The sequence below is a fragment of the Toxotes jaculatrix genome, chromosome 13, assembly GCF_017976425.1.
Source record: "Toxotes jaculatrix isolate fToxJac2 chromosome 13, fToxJac2.pri, whole genome shotgun sequence".
Classification (NCBI taxonomy): Eukaryota; Metazoa; Chordata; class Actinopteri; family Toxotidae; genus Toxotes; species Toxotes jaculatrix.
Window position 1 is genome coordinate 3,013,516 of NC_054406.1, and position 23,492 is coordinate 3,037,007.

Here is a 23,492-nt window from a genome sequence, read left to right on the forward strand (position 1 = left end):
TCCTAATACGTTGAACTACTCCCTTAAGTTTGTTTCTGATTCAAGATGCAGATCCTCTGAAAATGCTAACCAGTTAGAGCAAGAGGTGTCTTTTCTCTCTGCCTACAGTAAACATCCACCCAATAACTCTACAAGGCCTTTTGATCCCTCAGTTCTGACTGAAGGCCAGTTTCTCCTCAAGATATCAGCATAGGCCTCGAGTACCGGGTCCATCCCACTTGTCATTCAGCCAGTTTTATTTTACTTTATTTTATTTTATTTAATTTTATTTACATGGCTGTTTCCACACAATTTTTGTTTGTATTATATCAGTGTCATAATCATTACTGTATACTTATGCGTCATGTCAAAGACAAATCTCAATAAAGTTTTACTGAACCTGACATACTTAGATATTAGTCACCGCTGATTGAACAGGCATATATTAGGCCATATACATTTTTTTCTTTAAGTATTTCTGCCTTCATTCTAGAGTTAACTTTGGAGAAAGACGAGAAGAATCCAGTTGAGGTTACGATAAAATGGTTTCATAACATGCATTTGTCAGATGAGGTGCCCAGACACACAGTGTCCACTCTTTAATGACAGCAGCCAATTTTAGCTGTTGAAACAATTCACTAAGACAAAGGCGGAGGAGACAGCTGCCTTCCAGTCGTCACACCCGCAACAAAGTTCCCTCACACAAGATCATTTCTGTTTAAATATCAGTCTTCATCCCTCAGTTCTGGACTTTGAGAGAAAATTAGAGAGAAAATCAAGCAGCTCCTGCATGTGATCCAAGATTTATTGAAAAATTAACATGCCAGCTCTAATGGACCTTTGTAGGAAGTGTTCTTTATAGCCTTTACAGAATAATAGGTTTTAAAGTACTTGATTAACAGAAAGACGACAGCCACCAAAGACCTTACACAAAAGGCCATTATTCAGCTGTCTCTCACTCAGGCACTTGATAAATGCCACTACTGCTTAAAATATAAATTGCACAATAAATATAAATAACATTTTGGCCTGCACGTGGTGTTTCCACGCCCGTCTGTAAGTTTGCGGAAAGAGAAAACTAGGACAGGGAAAGTTGGATTCATCGTCCTTAATGCCTTCTGTCACTTCAGTTGGATATCACCAGACACTGTCCCCTAATTTAGACATCATATCCTGTCCCAAGAGCCCCGCCTCATTTGCCCAACCCGTCTGTCTCACCCTGGCATAACCCTCCTGCATCCCCATGTGAGAACAGAGCAAGAGTGTGTTTGAAATCAAACTGAGACCTCTCCTCTTAACTCTCCTCGTCTGCTCTCCTCTCTCTACCAAAAACCTCTTCCGAGTTTACTCGCCTCTTTTTTGCCTCCTACACCCTCAGAATGAACAATTTGTTTAAATCACAGGCTCTCAATCCATGCACTCTCACAGTGACATCCCCCCACTGGTTTTGTTAGCATAACTCATACTTGTCAGCGTCATACAGATCATTATTAGATGTCCGATGTGATCACGTGATTCGCTGAAAGAAAAAAAAAATTGTCATTCTCCCACTGGTGCCGCCCTGGCTCATAACCCCACACAGTGCTCATTTCAGCCAAGCTCAGATTGTTTGATTGGCATTCACTGCTGTGTTTGCCAGGAGTGCTGGCAGAACCTCGCTGTTATTTGCATGAAACAGTAAGAGGTTCAGATTTCCCTGCTGTTCTGCGTTCCGCTGCCCTTGCTGCACCCCAAAGAAAAATCAGCATGCAATTCACAGAAAAAAAGAAGCATGAGCTGGCCTTGTGCAATCCTGCACTATAGGCTCAATGGTTCTCTTTGCCTAGTTTGACACTTTCTTTTCTCCTCTTTTTAGCCCAGCATGAATCCACTCATACAAATCCTACACTATCTGAGCCAGACCTCTTTTCTCTCCCGTATTCCTGCAGAGAATCCTCTTAAAAATGTCCTGGCACGAGTCTTGCTCCACAGTGTGAACCTTTTACCTTTGTGCGCTGCTGATCAGTGAGATCTGGAATCAGTCCTGGGTTGACAGCAGGCGATCATTCTGCCCTGTGGTTTGACTAGCTGACCGATAAGAGAGGCATGGGGAGGAAGCAGAGAATGGGAGGATGAGAATGAAAAAAGGGGGATGAGGAGTGGGTATAATTAGGAGGCTGGGAAAGAAACAGTGGGTAAAAATGGGAGGGCTCGAGGGATGTCAAACATTGTGGCATTTTCCAGGCACAACTGTGTACTCATTTCCACTGACCCTCTTCAAATAACCCCTCTGCCTGTCCTGTGCGACTGTCTCTGTGTGCACTGATCAGCCCCAATATTAAAACCAGTTGCTACTTTTAATGTTGTGGCTGGAGTTGAATGGCTAATTGGTGTCTGTCCGTCTGTCTGTCTGTGTGGCTCGACTGGGCCAGTACCTCTAACCCATGGCAAAAACACCACAAGGCACAAAAGAAACCACTTTTTGCTGATGCTGTAAACCCATCTCCCATTTTTGTTTCAATCTTCGACTGAAACAAGAGTGGAGAGGCAAAGCTGGCTCACACCAACGTGAAGTATAGAACGAAGGACCGTTACAGTAGTAGAGGCTCTCCTCCAGCTGGCAAAGGGGGTCGGGGCAACAAAAACTGAACTGCCGTCAGCTGGACAGATGTGTATAGAGCAACATGTCTGCAAAATGCAGCGCAACGAGCCGTTTGGAGAGAGTGAATGAGTCCCATTCAGCCTGATCCCAGCAATGACTGACTGCACTCTCACCAAGAGATTACACTGAGAAGAACATTACTACACACTTGTAAGAGGATTGTAACACACGTAGAAGAAGACACTACTACTATCACCACAGTACATTTACAATACAAGAAGAACTGTGAATACCTCCTCCAAAACTGAGCAAGACTTCCTTACAAACAGCGATCAATTCCTTCCCTTTTTTCTTTTCCTCCACCCATTTTTCCATCCCTCCTTCCAACCCCTCCATCCCCTCTGCAGAAGCCTTGGAGGATCCGCCCAGTGCCGGCGTTGTGGCGGGCGCTGTGATCGGCTCCCTTCCGGCCCTGCTATTGGTTGTCACGCTCATTGCTGTTCTCCTGACCCGCAGCCGCCGACAGCAGAGGCGTGGCTATCCCAGCAGTGGGAACTCCATAGGAACAGGCAGCGGCGGAAGCAACGGTGGAGACTATGGCAACAAAGCCCGTCTGCTTTTCAGTGGGATGAGCAACAACAGCAGCAAGAACGGGACCGGAGCAAACAACAACGGGCCCAGCTACACGTATCGGGAGGGGTGCGACGCCACGGGTACTCTGACGGAAAAGGCCAGCGACTACCACCATCACCATCTCCACCATTCCTCAACTGGCAACCTTCCCTCTGCCCACGACATCCTTCTTAGTGGTGAGTTGGGTGAAGCTGAGAGGAGGAAGTTCGACATGGATGACAGCATGGAGGAAGAAGAGGAGCAATACAATAGGTTTGGAGGCATCGGGGGAGGTGGGAACATGCTACCCCCTGCGTATCACGTCCGCAGAGGCCATGAAGAAGAAATGGACGTGTACCTTGACGACGACATGGAGTCTCAGAGAGACGGCTCTGTCATTTCCCGAACTGCCATTTATGTCTGAAGATGAAGGAAAGGAAAGAAAAGACGAGGACTGAAAACAGGGAAAGGAGATGTGGTGGAGGAAGCGGGGAGTCCGAGCCAGCCCCCCCTTCACCACCAAGTAAATCAGCATCGCCTCCATCAGCTAAACACCTATCTGCTTAACATTCAACCCGATTAATGAGATGCCATCAATTATATCCTCTCTGCTTGACTGTGACTGTATAATTTTATAAAAAGAGGATTTAAAGAAAAATGAGAAAAAGGAAAAAGAAAGTCAAAATGAAGTTGTTGTGAAGCTGACGAAGGGCAGCTTGTGGTGGCAGTAGTGCACTGTGGCTGAATATGTGACCGTGTTTAACTGTATCATGGAGACAGATTTTTGTCAGTCGTCGGCCAAATATGACAAAATGTAAAAAAAAGAAAAAAAGAAAAAACTGCAAAGAACAAACAAAAACCACAGCAACTCTGATGCGATGCTGCTAATTGCTACGTTCTTGTTTCTTCAGCTTTGCAAGTGTGTGATCATGTGCTGAGTGACTGCACTGTTTGTATTTTATACTTTACAAGAAAACGTAATCTGCAAAGCCACAAAAACACCAACCACTATTCCAAAATCACCACCGTTCAAAAATCGCCTTCCTGTTTCAAAATAAAAGGAAAAAAAAATCCTTCATCAACATGTTGCACTCTACGTGACGCTGTTGGAAAGGGTTCTGTGGACGTTGCCGCTGTGCTGCAGACACCACCTTTCTGAAATGCCTGACACTTCGCCTGAATGGTTTTAAAACTTGAAAAGGCCAATTATATCGCCCTGGCAACAGTGATGGAGTTTCCTTTCATCCCAGTGACGGCTTTTTTTTGGGGGCTTATAGTGACTCGGGGTTCTTGCCCCACCCTGTGACACCACCTGGTTTCCTGATGGGTGCAGCTGAAGCGAGGCCACTAAACTGACTTATATAACAGACTTAACAGTGTGTGCTAATGTGCGGCTGGCTGTGGTGTTAATGATGTGCATCATCTATATATTGGGCGCCGTGTCACTATAGCACAATTGTTGTTGTTGTTGTTGTGGATGTTGTTGTTGCTGTTGTTGCTGTTACTATTGTTGCTGTTGTGTAATAGTGTTGATCTCGCTAAGGAAAAGATGCACCAGGAGCCTTGGGGGATTTCACACAGTTCCACACTGGGTCGGTAATGACTTATTTAATGGGTTAAAAAAAGATGTGCTTCTCTTTGTTTGCAACTCTATTTTTTCCCCCTTTCCTCTTTAAGTCTCTTCTCGCTTTCTCTGCATTTCCTTCTCCTTTATTTCCCTTTTCTCTGCCTTTCTTTCTCTCCGTCTCCTGTCTTCCTGTTCCACATGCATCCTGCAACGTTTGTATGTTTTCCTTACTCTCTGCCCCACACACATTACATCTCTCTCTTATTCTGCTCTCCCTTTATTTACATAATGGGCGGCTTAGATGAGTGCCGTAATGACTGTGTGCAGGGAGAAGGGGATAACTCGTATTTATATTCCTATCTGGGTCGCATTCAACGAGGCAAAATATTCACCGGCTTTGTTGGAGGCTGCTGTATTTCATGTATTCATTTCCCATGTCCCACAGAATGTTCTTAGGCTATGTACCGGATTATTCCATGTTCTGTATTCTGATTGGACAGAAAGACAGAGTCCAAGACACATTTCAAGAAAGGATGTGAAAACAGGCTAAACGAAATCCCAAACTCCCAAATCTTTGGTTCTTGTACACTTCAGAACAAGTAGACACTATACTTTTTTTTAAATGTGAGACAGGGTGGGATTTTTTTCTCTTTAATGAGATCTTTCACTCAACATTAGGATAATTGTTCAAGAGAATTAATTGAACATGCAAAACTGCATTTTTAATTTTAATGATTTGGATTCTGTGATTAATTAAAATTCTTGTTGTTGGGTATGCATTGGAAGAGTTGTGAACTGAGACATAGCTCTTAAGTTTTTGGAACACATTTGCCTTATTGGTTTCCAGGTTTTTCTTACTCATCGTTTTTTTTTTCAGAGCACCGAATGAATTGTCTTTTTTATCTTGGAACGGTTGTGAGGCTCTGGGCAGGGAAATCTCTGCACTAATACTGGAAACCTCCTCGAAGATGTGTAGAGATGTGTAGAGTTCTCAAAAAAAAAACGTATTTTTAGGACTACAAAACAGTGTAGACTGGTGCTACATGCTTTAGCAGCTGAACTGAGCACATCTTCTGCTTTTCAGTCTCATATCACAACCATACACCTGGTGACTTCAGACATGCAGTGTGATTGTGGTGAGTGTTCAGCTTTGGTGGCTTGAGTCATTTTGCAGTCAAGGGTACTTTAAAATCAAAACTGCAACTGTGCGGTGTTAAAGGCTTTTTGAAGGTCTTGTAAATGTCAACACAAGTAGTATTTATAGGAAAGGATCTGATAAGGGAGTTGCCTAAGACTGCGATGATCTTCAACACTGGAAAGTGTTGTCAATACATTTTTAGTGGGTGAACAGGCCTGTTTACCAAATATTATCTCAACCTCATTTTAGAACTCTTGTCTCATTTCATTTGCTCATTTTTCATTACAATGTAAGAATAAATTGTGATAATAATTGAAGAACCAGTGTGTAGGATTTAGTGGAATCTAGCAGTGAGTTTGCAGATTGCAGCCAGCTGAATACCCCTCTCCTCACCCCTCCCTTTCCAAGCTTGCAGAAGAACCTACAGTGGCCTTTAGGTAACGTGAAAGGCCCTCAGTGTTTGCTTTTTCCATTTTGCACAGTAGGAACACGGTGGTACAACATAGCAGGCTCCGTGGAAGAGGACGTGCACCCTCTGTAGATATACAGGACTCATTCTAACCCAATGAATAAACGCAGACATAAATACAGTAATTAATAGTTTCAGGTGATTATAAACCACTGAAAAATAGTTCTGAATTTTATATCCTATTTCTGCCAATAGATCCCCTAAATGTTACACACATCCTACATTTAAGATCTGAACACAGACTTGTCCATAAATTGAAAGCTGAGATGTTTGAAATTTGAAATTCAGATCCTCTGTTGATTGATTTTTTTTTTCCTGGGTTAAGGAAGCCCTTTTCAGCTCTGCTTCTCCCCGAGTCCTGAGCAGGTCCCTTGTTGTTGATTGTGGTCAAACATTATACACTGTGCAATCTGTTATTCTGTAAATGAGACAGTTGTATCTGCTACGTTACAGTACATTTCAGTGGAGACGTTTTATCATGTTTCACAGTGTATTTGGACAGGTTGCCAATTAATCTCAAAGTAACTGAGAAATTTCTGTTGCCACACGTGTCACATGCAGTAGAAGTTGTTTGTTGTATCACTGCAGTACAGTAAAGTCTTAAAGTGTCTTTTAAACTCCACAGGGTGCAGGCATGCTCCAAGAACCAGACTTTGAAACTCTGGAGAACAAAAGAAGACCTGTTTTGTTTCTGTTTCATCACTTCGATTATAATGATTTTCACCCTAAAAATGAAGTCCCTGACTTTTTGGAGGCACTCCGTTTCATCTCTCTCCAGCACACTTACCCTCAGTGAGGCCATTGTCTGCCTCAGCAGATCTTTTCTCCAGGGGTATCTCACAGCACCATAATTCTGAACAGTTGACTGTGATCACAACTTTGGCGCCTAATTAGTTCCAGAGTCTTGTAGCGTGCATGTACCCTCGGTGGGAAAACTTATCATCATAACTTTTGTTTTTGCACAACCCATTTTCAATAAAAAAAAAACCTTCCTGAAACAATTCTCTGTGGAAAAACTGGTAATTAATTAAGCAGAGCCATGTTATCAGTCTATAAATACCAGACTCCCACACCTTTTTCTTTCCTCAGCGCATTTCACAGCACAACGCAGTTTAGAGCACCTGCTCTGGGATATTTAGCCTCATCAACAGATCTGCTACAGGACGTGTTTAAAGTTTTGCTGTCTTAGGAAGAAGTATCCTCCTTTTGTCACAGCCGTGTCCCTCAGGTTCAAACACTTGCACAGGAAGATTCACATTACATAACACTTTTGCCCACTGTGAAGCCCAAGTGAAGCTCCCACTTACACTTGGCATTAAAATGTAACCTGTATGAAGATACGTTATCTGGATAATGCCATGTAATACCCGGGTGTTTGCATTTACACCTGGTGCGTCCCAGGTCAAGGGAAACCGTGCCGTGGACCACATTCATAGCTTTTGCCAGGCTTGACCTTTCAGCTTGTGTGGAATTTGGTGTTACTGTACAGGTTGAATTAACACCTGGCTGTAGTGTACTGTCAGACAAAAACAGACAACAGTCTGTGAATGGAGGAAGCTTAATTAATTAAGAAAAAAAATGAGGCCATTATTTAACATAAATGACCTGAAAACTAGTAAAGACTTGATGTAAGCAATGAAACTGAAGGAGTTCAAGATAAAGGTGCTCAGCCTTTTTATTAGCTCTGTTTAGGAGAATGGAGTTAAAAGGGGAGCAGAGACAAAGATCTGAAAACTCAAATTCCTGTTTCTTTATGTCGAGGAACTTCACAAGAGGGTTAAAACGCAACCTTGAAACTAATCTAATGAAGTAATTGAAATGGTGCTCAACAAGATTATCTATCTTTGATGAGAGTAAATACGATTTAATCATCATAAAATTAGAAAACATGGCTTTGTTGAATAGCCCTTTTCATAATGAGTGAAACAGCAGCCTATGCAGTGAGTTGATAATCAGGTCATGCTAGTTACAGGCGTCCCTCTCTGATCGTTAGCCTGCTGCCCCACCTCACATCCTGTGTGCTCTGGGAGGTCGCAGTCCTGTACGCAGCCCCTGTAAAATCTTGTCCTTGCTGCTGTGAGTGTGACGCCCATGCTAAGCAGAGGATGCAGTTACAGGTCACTTGGCTCTGTCAGAGGGGAAGAGAGTGGAACGGAGGGAGAGGAGGATGCAGGATGAGGGTGGTAGCTCACTGCTTCATCTGGGGGATACCAAATAGGCCGACAGAGAAAGAGAGACTTTTTCTTCTGAGATCAGAGAGATTGAAAGTTAAAAAAGAACAGAGGCAGAACAGAAACTGAAACCTCAGCCCCTGCTGAGAGGATGAGAAGACATCACTGGATTTTTTTTGTAAACCACCTGAGACCAAGAACGTTTGAAACACTGTCAATTATTCACCATCGAGCCTGGAGTTAGAGATGGGCAGATTTGTTACTTGTGGAGTCCAATTGGTTGGCTACAGCGTAAAGATGACAGAGTGTGTGAAAGGAATAAGAGATTGGCAAGATGGGATTTACAGCTCCGACAATGAAAGCTGGAGGTCGGTAGGAAGCCTCAGAGGAGTATTTTGAGTTGCGGTGCCACTCCTTCTGCAAGCGATTGGCTGCTTTCACCCAACAATAACTGACAGGCCTTTTCAAACCGGCCAATTAGAGAAAAAAAAAACCTGTCCTGTTTAGCTTTCTTCAGCACAGTCTATCGGTGACAGATCTTTTTAATTGTAAAGAAATGTTCAGCAGCACTCGGGGGACCCCTGTGCAGGGGTGGAATTGTATATATCTTCCTTTTTCATATTCCCTCTATCCTTGCTTCAGCTTTAGCATCCAGTACGAGCTGTTCTCTCTATGTTTAATTCAGCAGAAGGCATGAAAGTGTTCCGCATTATCTCTCTGCTTCGCTCTGAAGGAGGAGGAAGACGGCAAGATAGAAAGAAAGGGAGAAAGAAGGGGATGGAGGGGAATGGAGTAAAGAGAGAGTAGGAAGAAGAGGCCTATTAGTTATTGAGCTCAGCTTTTGTTGTTAATCCAGTTAAAGCTGAGCCTCTGCCAGCTGAGACTCCAGCAGATGTGGATGAAGTTTCCTCCTCCCAACACTGGTTAGAAGAGGTCTGATTGTACTCTGTAACCAATTTACTTAACGCAGCACTGTCCTGCTTTCCTGCTTCTCAGGATACCTTCCACTTCTCCCACTGTGTTGTTCCCGCAGTGTTCTGTGCTATACTTAGTGATGCAATTCGTCACAGCTTTTTATTTTTTTATTTTTTGGTCCAGGTTATTTCAGGTTTTGGTTATGCATGTTCATGTGAATGGCCATTCATTTGAAATGGGTGTCTGATATTATTTTTATACCTGCTTTTTTTCATGGTGTGGTGATTGAGGATGGAGGCACATGAACAGTTTAAGATGAATTCCTTTCCTTATCTTTTCTCTGATGTTTGCTTTACCTGCTGGATCCCTGTATAGCAGTGCTTCACAACCTTTTTAGTCTGACTAAGCATCATTCAGAATCAGAATCAGAACATGTGTCTGTATGGCTGTCTTTGTGCCTACATATGTCCATGTATTTACTAATTAAAATGTGAAAAAGAAGAAAGAAACTCAGCTGAAGTCTCATCTAAATAATTTTCAATTCCAGTACTTTCAGCCTGAAAAGAAGCTTGACTGTTTTTTTATTCTTTTTTTGTCCTTCTTTCAACCTTCTTGCATTTTGTCTTTAGTGTGAGTGGTGCTCTGCGCTCCTTCCTCTCATCAGGATATAGAGTCTTCTTCTATTCAGTCATTTCAAACTAGAAAATGAATCGTGGAGCATTTCTTTAATGAACTGGATCTAAAGAGCCCTTTCTATCTGCTGTTTCTGACCCCTGAAATTCAGAATTCCAGATAGCCAGATAGCCAAGCCATTAACTTGATTCAGAATGAATGTGGCATTGTATCAGCTGATGTAATGCCAGGCAGCTAGAGATGCTAGACTTTGATGGTGACCTTAACATTGATATTCAGTCAAAGGGACCTGTGTAGGCCTGTTTTGTTCTTTTCCCTGATAAAGCCACTCTTTTTTTTATCATGTATCTTTTTTTTGAGACAGTCTGGCTTTTATTTCCTCCTGCCTTGATGACCCCACCTCTTTTTATTTCCATCTAAATCAAAAGTCTCTTTGACGTTTCTTGTGCAGAAAACACTTTTGATTTTATGTCAGTTCTGGCATCACTTTACTGGTTTTCAGAAGTAGTGTTGCTTTTAAACCCCTGTGAACCTGAGTGTAAGTCGAGATTAGAATGATTAGATGTAATCACAACTAAAGGACGAGCCTTCACCGAGCTCAGATTTGCACAGTCAGTGTGTTGCATGTTGGTGACTGTGCTAAACTATGCTAGAGTTTGATTTACAGTTCTCACTTTACAAAGCAAGACTCGCTGTGGTCACAGCAGAAAGGAGAGATGACAGTAGCTCCATGGAGATGCCTCAGCTCTCTGGAGCTCAATCTGTCCAGATCCACACAGAAACCCGGGATATAGATTTGTTTTCATACAGCAAAGCTTTAAAAAGTATTTCAGCAATATTTCAGGAGTAAACACCGGAGCTTCTATGATGTCTGGTTTACAGAGAAAAATAAATATCATGTCTTACCACACAACATGAAATCTTGAATCCTCGAAGGTCACAAAGTAGTTTTTAAATCTGATGTCAAGGGTCAGCCCCTTGACCTGTTTACTCGGTTTTGACAACATCAATAAATTCTCGGTTTTCACCCTTTTAATCTATCCCATTCAAAATCCGCCACAGCAAACATCAAAAAAAGAAAGATTATTTTTCTCACTAGGAGACATCTACAGCTGAAGATTTATCTTGGCATCCAACAGGCATGTAGACTTCTTATTTGATATTAAATCTTGTTTTTCTTAAAATAAGTGGAAAATTCTCAAATGATGAAGAACATTTTTTACAGATTACTCATCAGTCAGAATTGTGATGGAACAAGATGGATGATTTGCTCAGTTTAGACTAGCTGTGACTCATTTCAGGGATGAGTTAAACTCTTTAAACAAGTGAGACTGCATGGAAAACAAGTGAGGTTATCTTACCCCACGGGTGGATTTTTTTTTCCCTCACTCTCCTCTTCCAATGAAAATCAGCCTTTGTGACTGAATACAAGATTATAACACTCACCAAGACAGATGTGTTTTTTTATAGTGCAAAGCCTTGTCTGTGTTGGAGAGCAGCCCAGCTTCCATCTTCCCTGATTCTTTTGAGAATGAAAACCACAGGATGAGAAGAAAAAGACCACCCTTTAACAGATTCAGTCAAAGAATCCTTCTCCTTCTTTCACAGAATAGACCACAGAAGAAAAGGTTAAGGGTTTATTTATATTGATCAGAGGGTAAAACTGCAGCCCCAAATGGCATCAGAGAATACGCACACCTCACATAAATATTTTGGATGTGTACGTGGCTGAAATTGACAACAAAATAAGCCAAAGACTTTGAAAATCTTATCAATAAATGTTGAGTCAGAGCATTGTTCTGGTTCTATTTTAATATTAAACCTTTTTTGTGTAGGGAAAGAAATAGTTGAAATTTATCCTTCAGTACCTGAAAACTACAGTATATTCAACCTGTCAGAGTGCTGTCAGTGTCCCTGGCAAACGCCGAAATCACCTGCTATTTCTTTAAAAGAAAGAGAAAAGAGTTTCTGTGGAAATTGTGTCAAATGATAGATGTCTCATTTTGGACGGAAACTCCTAAAGTGTTCCCTGACATTCATTTCTTCTTCACCACGGATGAACCGTGATCCAAATCCTTGTGTAGGTGTCAGATTCTGTCACTTTTTCGCTCATGTCTTCCCCCTCCCTATTAGAACTGTACACGTCCCAGCGAGAAACCTCCATCCCCATCTGTCAGGTCAGCGCTGAAGACCGCCCAGATATTTGGTTGCCGAGGTATTTTTCCTCCAGGGGAAAAGTGAGACGGATGGAGGTTATGTTTAGCTGCAAAATGAGCAGATCACTGTTTGTCCAGGGGGAGAAAATATGTATGTGTGTGTGTGTGTGTTCAGCTTGTGTGGTGACAGGGAGTTTTTTGGAGCTACTGACTAAGTCCATAAGCTGTAAGGCTTACGGGACTGTTGGGCCTTTTTATTCATAAGTCAACTCACTAACTTTGCTAGAGCACAGGGCAGTTTTTGGGTAGTCCTCCTTAGATTTCAGAGAGTTTGTTGTGTTGTGCTGCTCTTGGTGGCAAATTAGTCAAATAAGTCATGTTCCCATTCAGAAGGAAAGTTTCCTGGTTTGTTTGTCAGCAGGATCACGCAAAAACAAAAAAAAAAAATACATACTCCACCAAACTTGGTCAAACAATTTGGTGCAGATCCTGATAATAAGCCGGATCTGGTGGAAATAAATCGCTGAATGCCACATCACACACAGAGCTGTACTTACCATGTTTTATGACGAGTAAATCGTTTATGCTATCGGACTGCTTCCTTTTTCCTTTTATTTTCCCGTCATAAAAGATAGACAGACGTGTGTGGGATTGTTTGGCCCTGGCAGAACTATGCACTCTACCGAGTGCCACTCTAGCTGTGAAATCTTTATGACCTGCTCAGAGGTTCTCAAAGACTGACAGGGTCGACGACTCCTGCTGTAAGTTGTCCTTGGCGTCTATAGTATCTGTATTTGAGTGTCTGTTGTGGGTTTGTGTCAATGTGAGTGAATCTTGTGTGTACAGTTCAAGGTGTTGATTAGCACTTCACTGTTTTCTAGCACTGGAAAGGCCCACTTTACAGTGCCTGGTGGTGTGTGTTAATGTGAGTATAAGTATGTACTTCATGTATTTGCACTTCTCAAAGCATTACTGATAACATTATGCAGCAACCTAACTTCATGCACACACACATTTAATGTTTGTATCTGTTCATCACACCTCTGGTGACGTTATGCACCGTGACCTTATGACACCAGAGAGGAGTCAGAGAGACGCAAGAAGAGAGAAGAAAAAACAACAAATACTCACAAATTCACAGTCTTAGGCTCCCGACTGCAGTTCATCTTCACTTTTTCTCTCTGGCTCAGGTTTCTTTACAGCTCTTCTCTGTCACAGTTGATCTTCCTCAGTCTGCAGTTAAAGATCAGAGTAGTGTTGTTATCTTTTCAGGATTTCTGAGTTCTATTTGAATCCTCTTTTTTTTCCTGCCTGTGGACAAAAGATGAGGACTCGTCATGTCTCTCCTCTCGTCTGTTTAAGGTGTGTTATCTGAAAAAACTTGAAGCTCTGTAGAACAAGATAATCTTAACTTATCTGCAGGAGTTATTGATCAGTAACAATGACGCTGCAGTTTCTTTCTCTTTATGCTTTTCACAGCTCAGTTTCTGGCACAAAATCATTATTTTTGGAAACTGACTCATCGACCGTTTTCAGCTGTTCAGCGATGGAGGACGGTGTTTTAATCAAGTGGCCAATCAAGTGATCTAAACCTGCGTTTGCACTCGAGCTATAAGAAAAGAATAAACTTTTGAAAGGTGAAATTATCTCAGTGATGAACATAACATGAGAAAAACGTTTGACAATATTAAACGGAACAATAATATTGAGTTATGGAAATATTTCTACAAACTTTGTATGGCTGTTGAAGCAGCTTTTCACAACAATTTTAAGTTCTTGGAACAATTAAGATAAGATAAGATACACCTTTATTAGTCCCACAATGGGGAAACTGCATAACAGACTGATTAAGCTTCAGTCTGTTCTTGCCGAGAGAACCCTTGAGAAACTACATCCAAACAAGGAATTTAGGTTAGATTAGGAATTTAGGAATTTTCTCCAAATATCAGCAAAAAGCAGTGTCTCTTTTAGCTGAACCACCAGGCGACTGTGAGCTGATAGGGTTAGGCCTAATTCTCACAGAAATGTAGGGGACCACTTCATACTTGAAACGCAGTGATAACAGTAATTTCAACAAAATGAGTTTAATGATTTGCACATAGTGACTTTTCAGTCACTCCTCGTAGATGTGAGCATTACATGTACAAATGAAGCATTTGAAACAGTGACATGTGACAGTGGTAATGGTGACAAGTCTTGATATATGATAGCAATCAAACCAGTGCACAGCAGAGCTTGATATGTTTTTAATTAAATATGAGACATTTTTAGATGAGTGTTAGTTTGCTGTTTGGAAAGTATTCAGTTATTTCTTTTTTTTTTTTTCAATTTATCATGAGTTGCAAGATGATTCGCTAGTAACAAGCCCTCGGCCATCTCCGTCCCTCCCTCCCTCTCTCTCCTTCTCTCTCTCCCTCTCTCTCTCTCCGGTCAGACTAAAGCAAATGCAAAAAGATAATTGAAAAAGTTTTCAATTAATAAACGCACCCCCAGTCTGCAGCCGCTGCCTTCAGTGCTGTCTCATGGTTACACATTCTGCCTCACTGCTGAATCCATTGGCTCAAATCTCACTTTTCATTTCACTGCCAGCTGTTTCATTCTCTGCAGGTCCCTCCTGTATTCTGCTCAGCTCCGTAAAAGGGGGGAGGGGGGTACAAACAACAAAGGGAAGTGAAAGAAAAAAGATGGTCTACATGAAACATAATTGCTACCATTTTACATTTCATCAAGTCTTCTGCTGGCGGTTACTGTACGAGAATGGCTGTCCTACTTTTCTCATTTCATCTCTTTTTTTCTTTTCTCTTTAGCTAAATCAAGAAAATAAGAGTGTTTTGCCTTCTTGGTCTGAAGGGACTGGACTGTGTGCGTACGTCTTAAGTGTGGTGCTGTATCAGTTTCTGATATTAGTACCTACCACTACATTTGAAACTCAGCTTCATATAGGCCATAACAAAATATCTATTTAGCATCAAATAGTGAACCCTCACTGCTGAAAATTCAAGATGAAAACTTTAATGATTGTTCACTTTTTTATGTTGTTACATACAAAATCTAAACAGACATTCATACTCACTAGATGATTTTTTTTTTTTTTACTGTAGCTATACATTCAGCAGCAACACATGGTGTAATTGCTGCTGTTGCAGAGCTGATTGAGTAATTACAATCAGAATCAAAGACACTTTGTTCACTGAGCACAATAAATGTACAGAAATGTGTCTTGGTGAAAGTTCTCTGAGGAATAATGCCAACTATAAAACCTATTCCCTGAAATCATTATGTTAGTTGTCATCTCATACAGTTTTAATTTGCCAACATGATCGAGTCTCTCCTGAGGCGGGGAGCTGGGGATCTCTCGGCGAAGTCTTCACAGACAAATCCAGAGTTGCTCACCAAACAATTACTGACACGAGATGATTTATAAAGCAGCAAGCCACAAGAAATTCATAAGAAATTCTTTTTTTTTTTTTTTTTTTTGCTGTGTTTTTGGTGCTAAACATTCATTACTGTGTTGAAGCTTCACTGCAATTCCTAGAAATCACCTGTCAGTCAGACATTGTGGGGAGTAGTGTAATTTTTTTTAAAATTGTATTTTCTGTCAGGGAAGATTTGGTGTCTGAAAACATTTCTTGTTTCCCTCCCTGCTAAAATGTTTACAGGCTGTGATTGACTTGGATTGCTGTGAGCTGGATTGCACTGGTTATTCACAAATCAATTTCTAATATAGTAAGTAAAGAGCTTTTGTTCTTTGTCACCCCTGTCTCCAAGAAATCATGTTTTCATTTTTCCATTTGCAAAAGCAAACATGTTTTGAAGGAATCATAATACTGGCTGTAGTATGTTTTTTATCAACATAATCATGAAATATTGTTAATTAACGTATCTGGAAAGTCTCAAGAAAGTTAAAACAAAACAACGTAATGTGTTTACTGCTGATTAATTTTGTCTGTATTTCAGAAATTGTAATATTAGTGAACTTTTTTAAAGTTATACATGTGCACTGGCAACAAAGAATGTGGTGTTGGTTTAATGCAGAAACCAACATCAGTGTGCGTTGACTTGAAGCACAAGACATTAATTGTTTATTAGCATTTAACTGAAACCACAGTTAAATGCTAATAAACAAATCAATAATCAATAAGTCAATAATCAACAGCCAAAGTGCTTTTGTTACCTATAACTATCCACAAGCAGAAGTCAGGATGCACACCCCGCTCCCTGGTGTCAAAGTCCTGCACCTTGCACACTCGCCATCCACCACGACCACATTCCTGTGACTCCAGTGGATAAATATAACACTTTGTTCATTCATTAAAAGAAAAATTGCCTCTGGACATAATCCAGCCAGCGATCACACCTGCCATCAGAATATAACTCGGGAAAAAATACATAAAAATGGAATTCCTGGGAGACATGGTTGCCAGAGTAACCACATATTGTTTTCAGTCTAGTGATTAACTAAATTGATTTGCAGGTGTAAAAGTAGTGACCAGTCATGAAACACTGAGCAGTGTGAACACAGGTGTAAGTGTAGCACCATGAGCAAACTCACCTGTCAGTCCTTTTAGAGGCAGTTTGCTTTGTTTTATTTATGTGTGCATACATAAACAGATGTTTTTCAGAATCGGTAAAATACAGGGGAATATCTAATAACTCTACCTAACGGGTCTCATGGGTGCAGCTGCGTCTTGCTGCTACCATGACAAAAAAAGGATTTGCTTAGTTTGCTGCGTGTTCTAGATTCATCATGCGGTATGATTGCTGTCGGCTCCAGCGTCTCGGGGCCTTCTCACACCCTGATAATGGCATTTGTCAGGGTGACCTGACACGTTTGGTCCTTCATTACCTGAGTCAGCTGGTGAATTAGCAACAGCACCGTCCTCCTAATTATTTTAACATCATACCAACTTGTCTCCTTCTAATGAGAAATGATTCTTATTTTAACAAGATATGTTGATTTTGTGTAAGAATAACAATGTTTGCAATATAACAAGATGAAGTAGCTTATTGTTAAAACAATAACAAATAATTAGGCATTTAGTAGTAATGAGAAATATACTTCATTATGATATGACAAATATCTTATTATTTATTATTTATCTCATTAAAACAAGAAGATTTTGTCTTTGTGAGGATGAACAGCAGCAGTAATGCTGCTGCTGGATGCTGCTGTACTTTACTGGACCAACATCATCACAGTGTGTTTTGAGCCACACTGCAATGTAATTTTCAACTTGCACAACTGTGTAAAATTTAAACTTTAAAAGCATATTGTGTAACCAGCAGCCGCAGCAGCCCACACATGATCCTCTCCGTATGTTCATAGTGGGTCACTTGGATTCATCGGTCCGACCAGGTGTTGGCTCTTCTCCCTCTGGGCTCACTGAGTTTTCCACTGCAGTCAGAATAGCTGAGTCACTCCCATCCACCGCTGCAGTCAGAAAACTTATCTCAAAAAACACCTTGGGTTACCCTCTTCTGCTCACTCACATATTCTTTTATCTACTGGCAAAAAAAAAAACAAAAAACAATCCCTCTCCCTTTCGCATTTGAGATTATTTTTGTTTATATTTCTATTATTTAGTATCTCTACACCATCTACACCGTCGTAATGCTTTTCACCCTGCACTCAGTATATACCTATACCTGTTTCTGTCTGTGGAGAATATGTTGTTGAAACAAAGCACTGACCTATACAACATACAGGCAGGAGCAAAAATAAATAGACTTAAAATTACCAGGAAGTTAAAGTATCCACTGTTAATTTAAGGATACGGGACAAATAAACCTCTCAGGAGCTGAGTCGTTCCTTATTAAGATGCTACTTGAAGAGTTGAATTTCTAAGTAAAAGCCTCAATCTGAAGGGAAAAAAAAAAAATAGGATGCCTCCTCTGACAAAATGATTGCTGACATGCAAGGAAAACACATTATGCTGAAGTTATGAGTCATCCACAAATGTTAATGTGGAGAGAGTGATGTTGTTTTTGGAAGTATATGCTAATCAATTTCAGGTAGCATTTTTATGTTTTAGGATAGCTTGTGTGGAGTTTTTAGACACCAAGATGTTTCACACTACAGAGACTGACAGACGTAAACAGAACACTGTTGTATAAGCCTCTGGCAGTAAAAACTGGCATTGACTTCATCTAGTATCTTATAAAAATTTGACAATAACTTTTTTTTTTTAGTTACTAGCGGAATGGCTTTAGGGATGGCTGTGTCAGTAAGTTGGTCCAAAACTTTGGTTCAGACTAACTCACCAACTATTGGATGGGAATTTGTGCAGATAGTCCTGGTCCCCAGGTTTGTCATTTTTTAGTGGTTTTTACTGACATGTCTCAACAACCATTGTCTGGAATGCTGAGAAAGTTGTCTCAGATATCCATGGTGCCCAGAGGATGAATCCTGATGACTGTGGTGATCCTCTGACTCTTCCAGTAGGAGCAGGTTAAATCTTTCACTTATCCTGTGAAATATCTCAACCTCTACCACATGAATTGGCACCCAATTCTTTACATCCATTCTTTAGTATGGACTTTTTGGTTCGCCACTCATTTCTCTTTGATAACACACATTGTAAGCATTTTCTGCAGGTCTTCATTTCAAAATTGTAAGATTGTTCCATCTTCAAAAAATGTGTTTATATATATATACTGGTGTATAAGCCTATATATATATAGGTGATGCTGTTTAAATGTAGCAGATTCCTCCTGTTAACATACAGTGCGTGAGATAGGATCTGACCTGGTTGTGTTGTGTTTATGGATCCGTTAAACTTATTCTTTGAGGGTACTTCATGTTAAAGAAGGCTGAACCGTGAGACACTCCTTATCATCACATAGGTTCACACCTCAAAGCTGAGCACTGCTTCACAATCTGCATTAAAGATATTTCTCCTGTGTCTCCACTGCTTCTTTCTCTCAGGCCACCTCTTTCTGTCTCCCTCCTCATTATTCCTTCTCTCATACCTCTTTCCCTCTCTTTCAAACACACAAACTAGAACTTGTTATCTTTAATCCAACCCAATACACCTCCCATCTCACCGTAACAAGAGGGAGATACCTGAGCTATGTCTCTCTCTGTCTCTCTTTCTTCTTCTTGGCTTTCGTCACTTGTTCTCCCTCTACATCTGTTCTGCAGATGAGAGGAGGCTCTGGTCTCTGTCTGCAGGGGTTTAAACATCCTTTTTGATTTCTGTTCAAGGAAGAAATTATTGCAAGGAAGCAGTCAGACAGCTGCTATCTGTAGCAAGATGGCATCAGAAGAGAAAAATAACACGGCAAACGTGTTCGACAGTTATTGAGTATTGACCAGTGGGCGTGTGTGAGATTAAAGACACTGGGTTTCTGCATTAATGTCAGAACATCAAGTAAAGGAGCTTTAACCTGGTACGTTTGAAGAGGACTCGGTGAGAATATTGAGCGTTGCTCTTGTAGCTGCGTACAGACTGTACCATATGACCCGTCCTCCGTCTGATCTTTCCTGACATGTTCGAAAAGGTCATACTATCAATACTGTGGCTCACGTTGATAAAACAATGAAGAATCTTAGTCTTAATTAAGAGCTCGGTTAACTGTTTACTGCAGCAGTCTTCAGTGAAGCCTGTTGATCATAAATATGCATATTTACAGGGTATCACAGACACTGCTGTCACCACCTGTACAGCTGCACAAATGCTTTCTGTACCTGTCAGTCATTATGCTCGCTGCAGAGGCATATGATTTTGTTGTTTTTCTTTTGCTTCATCCTGTTTTCTTTCCATTTCATATCTTTCCGCTATGTCACATTATTTTTGTAGCTGAGCATTATTAAAGTGGGTTGGATTTATAAAGAAATTGGTTCTGAGTTTATAGTACAGACTCGATGGTGTGAGTGGCACTGATGTGACGGAGAGCAATGCGAAATTGGGCTTTAAAATAAGACACCAGGGGATTTGATGCATGGTGGGAAATAACAGAGTAGCTTCAAAGAAGGAATGACAGTGATTTATATCTAAATGAAGGCACTGACACGAACCTGCAGCGTGCAGATCATCACTTCCTGGGGTATTTCTTCTGTATCTGTTTGGCGAAGTCCTTGTACTTGTGATTCTGAAAGGTCATTTCCATCTGAAATCAGGTTAACCCCTAAATGTCCAGTTTTCCCCTTTTATTTCCTTTAAGGTTGGAAAAACTTATTCCACACTGCCTGACAGGATCATATCTCTGTTATCCTGTTCTAACTTTTGAAGCGGTTTGATGTTTACTCTGAGTGAATACTCAAACTCAAGACTCCATGTTTTTATGCCTGTTCTGTTCCATTAATGGAGGGTTTTGTTTTGTTTTTGCCCCAGTCAGCAGTTACAGATGCATCTGTAATATTTTCATTCGATACAGATGCTGTATGAGTTGTTTAGGGCAGTTAACTTAATGTCTGTCATGTTGATTGAACTGTTACTATTAGAATTTAAATTAAAGTTCTGTTGGTTTTTTAAGGTTTGGCAGTACAGTATGAGTTTGTAATGGAATGGAATAATTTGGGTGTAAGATGTTATAAAGAAGTAAAACAAAGCACTGACTTACAGAAACAGGAGTTTTTGGATATGATCAACATACTTCACAGGCATCTGAAACAAGGGCCCCGACTACAGGGTTTTTATGCAAACTCTATTTGTATGTAGGAAATTGAAAGTACAATATTTTGCTCTAAATTGTGGTGGAGTTGTCGTATAAAATGCCATAAAATCTTAATTCTGCGTAAAAGCTGTACTTAACTACGGTACTTGAGTAAATGTACTTAGTTGTTGTTAAAAGGCTCACAAAGAATTATTGTCAAATAGTATTATGTCCTGGTGGCTTGACCTTACATATCGCCTTCAACTGCGTCATCATCCTCTGTAAGTCTAAACTTCGTCTGAAGCACAAAACGCTGATCTAAAAACCCACACAACCACAGTTCTTTCTTTTTATTTTTTTTAACATGAATTGCAGGTTGTCTCCTGTGTGCAGTGTACAGTTTGTTTCATGACCCTTTGGCGGCAGAAACTCTCTGAAATCCCATAAAAATTAATAAATGTGCATCACTGAGGAATAATAAGCGTTCTTCATTCCTGAAAGGATTACCTTTTTTGTGTACACATCTTTGATCCATCAGTAACATCCAGGAAGATATAATCCTCTAATCTCTCCCATTCCTCGCTGTTATGGCAGCCAAATATTTCCTATGATCTTTCCTTCTTACTCAATTTTATTTCACCGCTGTGGGATTTTTTCTCTCAGCGTTTTAACATTTTAGTTCATGCTGTTGCTGCTGGGATTTTGATCCATCTGTGGCTTTGACATATGAAAGCTGTTGGGTCTTTTCCCAAATGTATACACTCTTGACAAACACTGGAGGATACAATGAAATCCTCAGTGTTGTTTGCAGTTTTGAAAATTATTTCAATACAGCTTCCACTTCAGTTTTAATCCTACAATTGTTATCTTGACATATTTTGTTGTGTGGTGTGTTAGTTTTTGTCTGCACTCGTAAACAGTCCTTCATACTCTGCCAAAACAATCTGCTATTATCTTTAAAAAGAAAACTTTAAAAGGGCCTGTCTCAGTTTCTGTCTCTCGCACACTGAATATCTGTCTTTGCAGATGCCACTTTGCTTCACCTTTTTTTTTTTTCTTCACTGATGATATGCATTAACTTGTAAAGAATACAAATGCCATTTTCAGGAATTGTAGACAGATTCTCAAGGTAATGGTAGGTGCAGCGTTTTGCATTTATCAACCTGTCGGGGCTTTTAAGATTCCCCTCACTAGCCATGCCATCATGCCCTTGTAACCTTCAATTAACTTGCTGTGAACGATTGAACGATTTATTTTGCTCAAAGCATTTAATGGCATTTAGTTACTGTAAGCAGAGAAAACCCATATTAAACATACACACTGGCGTGTGTACATGCTACATATATAAACAAGGATAGCTTTGGATCTGGAGGTCTGAGGAGGTTTGTGGTGTTTGGTTAGATCATGTAGGTTATTTTCTGTGGTTCAAGCCACAGTGAAAAAAACCATGTTGTGTATTTAGTTTCACACTGTTTGAGTAGTTTACAAGAACTTGTAAACAAGAGACACATGGAGTCTCAAGCTTGTTTATTGGTTCTCATAAACTGTCATCCTTCCAAGTTTTGTCGTAGGTAAACATGACAAACTTGTTTGCACTCTTCTTCTCTGGTGTTTATACCAGTGATGAAAATAGATCAGAACTCCGGTCTCTTGGAAGTGCTGAGAAATTTGCAATTTCAGGTGTCCCTCTGCAGGTATTTGGAGTTTAAGATTTGATTTCTGATTTTTTTTTTCAACATATATACCAACAAACATCATTTGCACACCTCACATACCAACAAATGAAACTGGAGTCCACCATTGCTGAAACAAGCTGCCCCCATATCTTTGACAACTTATTATATTCACAAATATTCACACCTTCCAATGGTCTAAATAAATAAATAAAAAAGACAAGGAGAATTTAGGAGATAAGGAAATAAATGGACACACACAAAATTCGGACACACAAATAAAAATATTACATCAGCCGGCAAAATTCAAAGTCACCGGCCATGAACAGGAAGCAGCTTTTGCCTACCTCTGTCTAAAAATGAGGACCAATTGCTTTATACATTTCTCAGAACTGCTCCACAGCCATTGCTGCAGCAATAAAGGGGGTGAGGGCTTAGCCAACAGTCAGCTGACACTTGAATTCTTTGATTTTATTATATCCACTTTAAATTCTACTCTCGTGCCCAATCATTGAACCACATTCAGTCATAATATTCCTCCTCTCATGCCTCCAGACTTTTAATGCTGTTGTCCTCACATGGCCACATGAGCCAAAATAAATTGTTCAAATTAACTGCTCCAGACAAGCTTGATGCAGACGTGCTGCTGACAAGTTTATGAGTCAAAGTTACCACAAATGGTTACCACTGGGGTCAAGACGAAACTAGAGTCAGTTTTCCTCATTATAATGTTTTATGTTTTTATCAAGAAAAAAAAAAAAACCTTGGTTGACCTCACATGAAACAGGTGTCTGTCTTTATCAGCATGATGGGGAGGACAGTTTTCTGGATGGCTCATTGTAGTTCCATTGGTGGAAAGACTCCTAATTAACTGCTGTGACTACTGTTTTAAGTAGTCACAGCAGTTAAAACTGCTATAACAACAATTATTATATATAATTAGCCATTATTACCTTGACAACACATTGGATTTTGTGAAAACTCTTTAAAAAAAAATAGAAAT

At 40.4% G+C, this 23,492-nt stretch overlaps 1 protein-coding gene across 4 annotated transcripts in view; it reads left to right on the top strand.

The window, feature by feature from the left end:
* pvrl2l (PVR cell adhesion molecule related 2 like) overlaps positions 1–23,492 on the top strand; it is a 221,690-nt gene that overhangs the window by 130,035 nt on the left and 68,163 nt on the right. Inside the window, exon 7 of one of the 4 annotated variants that reach the window (XM_041053728.1) lies at positions 2,968–7,306. The exons of the other annotated variants lie outside the window; for them this stretch is intronic. Within the exon in view, the coding sequence (XP_040909662.1) occupies positions 2,968–3,596 (629 nt within the window). The 3' untranslated portion in view covers positions 3,597–7,306. Of the gene's footprint in view, positions 1–2,967; positions 7,307–23,492 lie in introns of those variants that run through there. 4 annotated transcript variants of the gene reach the window in all.